Raw genomic sequence first — 6,000 nt, 5'->3', positions numbered from 1 at the left:
TGGATGAATACTTAGTGAACTAAGCCAGTCACAAAGGGTCAAATACTGTAGGACTCCACTTCTATGGGAAGCCACTCCATAGAGACAGGAAGTAGGTGGTGGGAGCCCGGTGCTGGGGGATGAGATGGGGAGTCAATGGTTAATTGGGGCAGAGTTTCAGTTTCAGGTGAGAAAGTTCTGGAGATGTATGGTGGGGATGGCAACACAACAATGTGTGTGTGTGTGTTTAGTGCCTGTGAGCTTTCTGCAGAACAGCACGTGATAAAGGCAGGGACTGGGAGACCCAGGAGGCCTGCAACACATAGTAGGGGCAGTGGCCAGGAGCCGGGCCCAGGCTAGAGTCCTAATGTCCAGGTCGGTCATGTACTACCTGCACCTCCCTCCCCAGGTGAAGCCAGGGAGGCTCAGAGAGTTTCAGTAACAAGCCTGAGGTGACCAGGAAGAGGCAAGGCTGGATTTTTCACACCAGGCAGTTTGGCTCCACAGTCTAGAGACACCGAGACCTTGGGGACGGGTCTCAGCCCACTGTAGGGAGAATGAGCACTGCACTGATTCTGTGTGACCTCAGCTACATACACGGTAAAGCCAATGCCTTGGAACTTCTGAAAGTCCTTAAGCTCTGTGCATCCGTGTGCATGTGTGTGTGCACACGTGCCTATGCATGCACACGGGGTGCCCTAGGAACCAGGCTCTGTAGTGCACACAGTAGGGACATAGAGGATACACAAAGCTCTAGCATACAGTAGGATCAGCTAAGCACAGAGGCTGTGGGAACTTAGGCAAATGAGGGGGTGCCAGGGTGGGCCCCCAAGAACATCTGCAAACCGCCCCCCCCAGGGGTGCACATGGCATTTAGAGGTCCTGTAGGACTACAGGGGAATTGTACTCACAGTGGGGGAAGCTAGTCGGGCCTGACACTGGGCCCAGTCATGTGGGTACATGGACAAGCTCAAGGCTGTTTCGGCGCCAGCTCCAGCCATCCTAGTCATGGAAGGTGGGGCAAGGTGCCCCCCCCACCCCGAGCCCAAAGATGACATGAGGCCACTTCCAAGAGAGGAAGGTTTATTGGGAGTGACTGGTCATGGTATCAGTGCAGTGCTGCCCCTCCCCTTGGGGGCAGGGCAGTCCAGTGTGTGGGCCCTGGGGGCTTGGGTTTAAGGGGGACCCAGGAGGGTCGCAGGAATAGCAGCAGGCAGAGGAGTGAGCCACCCTCACAGGGCTCAGCCCCGGCCCAGCCCCAGGGGGACCCCTCTCGAGGTCCTCAGGCATCCGCAGCCGTGGTGGGAGGCTCCAGGGGCACACAACGCCGGTGCCGGAGAACTGACTTCTCCTCCTCCTGCAGGGACCGGAGTGCCACACATAGCAGCCAGCACGGGACACTGGTACATGTGCCTGCGTTGGCCACGTAACCCTACCCAGTGGAGGGCCCGGGCCACCCACTCTCACCATCTCAGAGGCAGTGCTGGGGCTCGCGCCCTCGGGAGACCCCCCTTCATCCCGTGAGCAGTCAGGGCCCGCGTCCTCCTCATACTCCGTCAGGCAGTCCGACTCCTCCCCTGCAACCAGGCAGCAGTGCGAAGTGAGGGGGTGCAAGCCGGCCTGGCCCCTCCAGCCATCCCCCACGCATCCCAGGCCCAGCTCCCCCACCCCCAAAGTGCCCTGGCGCCTCACCATCAGCACAGCCATCGGAAACGTAGCTGGTTGTAGGGGGCTCGATCCGAGACACAATCTCCGCCAAGTCGGTGAAGCCAGAGCTGGGGAAGGCCAACACCTGTGGAGTGACCAAGTGAGGGACTCAGCGCGGCGGGGGGGTGGGGGGGGTCGTCTGTGGGGCCCTGGAGTGTCAGGGGCTGTGGTGTCTTGGGGGAGCTCTCTGATCTGAGGGGCTCAGCTAAATCCAAGGAGGTCTGGAGCCATGTGAGTTCTGGGGTGGGGGAGTCTGTTGCTACGCGTGGCCCCGCTGGGGCAGGTCGCAGGCTTACGTCCGCACGGCGGCTCTCGTTAAGGTCAGCAGACCTCCGGTCCGTGAGCATCTTTTCAATGATGTCGCCCCGGCTCCAGCCCCCGAACACCGCCTTCCCGTACTGGTAGCCCACATCCTGCAGGAAGCGACGAGGCTGGAGCCGTGCCTGCAAACCCCACTCCCCTGGCGTTTTCCCTGCCTCACCTCCTCTGCTCATCTCCAGTCTGTTGACCCTACGTTGGCCCCTCAAAAGCCTGACGCTCTGGGGGAGCTGCAATCGAGACTCAACCTATTTCAGAGGCGGCAGCGTGTGGCACACCTGTCCCCGTCTTCCTCATCCTGTGCCCCTGCCAGACATGACCCACCAATCGCTCTACGACCTTTTGCACTCAGCCCCACGCAGTGTGCCAAGTACCAAACGGCACAAGACGATGGCATGTAAGAGCATTTCAAGGTCTACGGATACGCATCACGTCTGCAGATGTCACCATCCACCAAGCTCATGACAGACACCGCTCGCTAATCCATCACGACACACTTCCCCGGTGGGCCTGGGGCTCTGGGCAGCAGCTCCCGACCAATTTCAGCTGGCGTGGGCTAAGCCGTGCTGTTCGGGTCAGTGGTATGTGACATATATACACACACGGCTGCACACCCCGCCCGTGCTTGTGGCAAACAGGACTAAGTGACCAACGGCTCTCGGTCCCGTCAATGCAGAAAGAGTGTTGAAAAATCTCTCCTGTGCTTCAGGCAGTGCAGCGGGCAGCTACTGGGGAGCTAGCACTAACACGGCACATGCACAGCCACCTGCCCCTGCCGCACTCACTGCAGACATCACAAATCAATAACCATTGCGCTGCTCACGGATCCCACTTGGGAAGGGAGCCCTACAATCCTTCCCCTCGTGTCGCTCTGGGCTTTAAGTAGTAAGTAAAGCTCTGGCAGCCCACCACACCGGCACCATGCCACTCCCACCCGCTCACATAGATCTGATCGAACTTCCCGAAGTCCATGGTCTTGAAGCAGTCGATGGGCGGGCGCAGGTACTCGCAGTAGGAGCTGGACTTAACCACCTCCAGCTGCCGCACGCAGGACACGTAGGCCAGGCGAGACTGGATCTCGGCCATGTCTGGAACCTTGATCTTGTCTGCCCAGGGGTTCAGCCGCTTCCACAGCAGCCACCAGCCAGACAGGCTGTCCCCATAGGTGCTGAGGTCTGTCTCATCCTGGCTTCCCACGTCGATGGCGATGACCGTCTTGGCACCCATGCTGCGGGCAATGTCCGCTGTGGGGTCGGGGGGGGGTCAGCAGGCAGCACCCCCACCCCAGGGCCCAGGGCAGGGAAGTTCAACCCAGTCCCACAAACACCATCATGCAAATGGTCACACAAAAAAAATCCATGCAAACAACATGCCGGTATCAAAGGGCACGGACATGGATGCCCGTGACGCTGAGAAGGTGGGGCCGGGCCGTGGAGCTTGTAAGTCTGCGGGACTGGAGCCAGTAGGACGGAGGGGATGGAGGCAAAGGGACAAAGTTGCTGGGAAAAAAGACACCAGGTTAAACACATGAGAGGGGGACAGAGAGGCAGAGAGACATAGAGTTGTAAGGCCACCAGGACACAGAGACACAGGAAGATAGATCCAGAGAGGCAGGGGTCCAAGGCGCAAGGAAACAGGGAGAAGTGTGGAAGTCAAGCCGCAGGAGAGAAGCACAAAGAAGCAGACACAGCAACAGGGAAAGAGGGATCAAAGAGAGAAATCAAAGATACGGAACGAGAGAGAGCCTAGGGAGGAAATCGGGGCTGAGACGGGGACAGGGGGCAATGACCAAGAACGAGGGGGTTCAGGGAACCAGGATAGAGGAGTGAAGGATAGGTGATGGCCTACTAAGGAGGGTGATGTGTCTGTGGGTCCATGTCTGCACGTCCGTGTGTCCCACTGAGGGTCCCTGAGTGGGTCTGGGGGGAGGGGGACAGGGTCCTGCAGCCAGGACCCTGAGAAATATCTGAGTCTCCACCAGACTTTGCACAAGTCGCTCATGAGCTTATTGGTGTGTCGAGGAACATGTGTCCACATCTGATCCCCAGATGTGCATGCATCTGTGAGTGTGTGTGTGTGACTGCACACTTCTTGTCTCTATCTCTATACGCACACCCGGGCGTGCGTTCCTTCCAGTCCCCGTGCGTCTACATCAGCACTTGCAAGTTCCCAGTGCCAGTCCGCCTGTACACCTGTCTACACACACCCACATGTGTGTGGCTGTTAGTGCGTGTACCTGCACAGAGCATGTACGGCAGGAGTCTGCCAACTTTTTCTGTAAGGGGCCAGAGAGAAAATAACTTTGGCTTGACAGCTATGTGGCCCCTTTCACAACTATTCAACTTTGCCGCTGTGAGCACAAAGGCAGCCACAAGACAAGGCATAAGTGCCTGGCTGTGGCCACGAGCCAATAAAACTTTCTTTACAAAATCAGGCCCGGGGCTGGATTTGCTGCCGTTGGCTGATCCCCGGCCCGGCCTCCAGGGCCGAGTGTTTGGGTAGCTTGCACATACATCAACTTGTGCGCACTCACTTGTGGGCATATGGAATCATCCAAACACCCAGCCCCTGCTCATCTCTACGTGTGAGGTCAGCAAACCCGAAAGCTCACCTCTAGTGCACAGGTGCCTGCCACCTGCGTGTGTACTCCTGTGCACGTTCAAGGCAGCGTGCAGTGCGTATGTGGGCAGACTGGTGTGCATGGACACATGCCCTATTTCGTGCACACATGTGTCTAGCCACGTGCAGGTGTATGACTATGCTACCTGCAGTGTGAGCACGTGTGTGGCTGGGGTGAACCCATACAGGTGTCCCACGGTCTCCGTACGCTCCTTTGTGCGTGTGCATGCGTGTCTGCATGTGTTCATTCACACTGACCACAACACAGGGATGCACTCAACTCCATACACGTTCATCTGTGGGCACTCCCACGTACCTGCTGGTGCCCGAGTGTGCGCATGTGGCCTCCCGTGCACCTGTCTGCATGTGCGTCTGCACGTGGGCCCATCTGCTTACGAGTTCACCTGTGCGTCTTTACGCACAGTGGGGACCAGGGGAGCGGGCAGCCACTTGCCTGGCAGGTTGTTGATGTAGCCGCCGTCCATGAGGAGGTGCCCGTCCTTCGGGTCGCACAGCGGGGGCAGGTAGCCCGAGAGCGTCATGCTGGCGCGTACGTACCGCCACAGGGAGCCTGCCCGGCAGGACACACAGACACAGACACGCACAGACACGCTCAGACATGCTGGAGGCCCGGCCAGCCCGGTGGGCTCGCTGACCTGGCACGTTGTTGACATAGCACCCGTCCACCAGCAGGTGCCCGTCCTTGGGGTCGCAGAGTGGGGGCAGGTAGGGGCAGTAGGAAGCACTGGCCCGGACGTAGCGCCACACGCAGCCTGCGGGGACGGTGTGAGGGGGTGAGGCGCCTGACTAGTGTGCCGGCCCCCCACCCCTGAGGAGAGACATACCTGGGGCCTCTGGGGCATTAGTGGGTGATGGTTAGTGCTCGGCAATCAGGCCAGGGTGGACGGTCACTCATGTTAACAATGTCCCAGCCGCTCAGCTGCCCTCCCTGCACCCTCCCCACACAGCCAGAGGTTGTCGTGGGGCCAGCTGGGGGCACCCACCATCTTTGTGGACACGCATGGCTGAGGCGGTGATGTCCGTGGTCACATTGAAATACGGCAGCCACAGGTCCTGTGGGGACAGGGACCACGGTGGGAGGGGAGTGGGGATTCCTGTGGGGGGCAGGTGGGGCAGAGCAGGCCAGGGAGGAGGGCCCACCTCGATCTGCTTGTCCTGGAAGACTCGATGGATGCTGCGGTTGAAGGCCGAGCCGGTGAACATGGAGGTGACAGGGTACGTGAGGTCCAGCACAGGCTCCATCACCGAAGTCATGCTCTAGGGGCAAGGAGGCCAGCTGGGATCAAACAGGAGTGACTCGGTGTCACTAACCTGGAGGTCACAAGGGATAAGCAAGGTCCTGGAGCTACTGCCATC

General features: G+C 59.3%; 1 protein-coding gene across 10 annotated transcripts in view; it reads right to left on the bottom strand.

Moving 5' to 3' along the window:
* Positions 1 to 1,045: 1,045 nt before the first annotated feature.
* Positions 1,046 to 6,000, bottom strand: part of PNPLA6 (patatin like domain 6, lysophospholipase) — a 21,752-nt gene continuing 16,797 nt past the window's right edge. For 6 of the 10 annotated variants that reach the window (XM_025985635.2, XM_072721536.1, XM_072721533.1 and 3 more), the window contains 8 exons: positions 5,785 to 5,901; positions 5,628 to 5,697; positions 5,078 to 5,194; positions 2,947 to 3,248; positions 1,983 to 2,099; positions 1,672 to 1,771; positions 1,447 to 1,556; positions 1,046 to 1,336 (listed from right to left, as the gene is read on the bottom strand). In XM_025985635.2, the coding sequence (XP_025841420.1) occupies positions 1,262 to 1,336; positions 1,447 to 1,556; positions 1,672 to 1,771; positions 1,983 to 2,099; positions 2,947 to 3,248; positions 5,078 to 5,194; positions 5,628 to 5,697; positions 5,785 to 5,901 (1,008 nt within the window). In that variant the 3' untranslated portion in view covers positions 1,046 to 1,261. Of the gene's footprint in view, positions 1,337 to 1,446; positions 1,557 to 1,671; positions 1,772 to 1,982; positions 2,100 to 2,946; positions 3,249 to 5,077; positions 5,397 to 5,627; positions 5,698 to 5,784; positions 5,902 to 6,000 lie in introns of all 10 variants that reach the window. The other 4 variants (XR_011994480.1, XR_011994479.1, XM_072721535.1 and 1 more) reach the window with 2 other exon arrangements.

Source organism: Vulpes vulpes, chromosome 9 (assembly GCF_048418805.1).
Source record: "Vulpes vulpes isolate BD-2025 chromosome 9, VulVul3, whole genome shotgun sequence".
Taxonomy (NCBI): domain Eukaryota; kingdom Metazoa; phylum Chordata; class Mammalia; order Carnivora; family Canidae; genus Vulpes; species Vulpes vulpes.
Note: the sequence above shows the minus strand (reverse complement) of the source record. Positions and strands in the feature narration are given on the sequence as shown.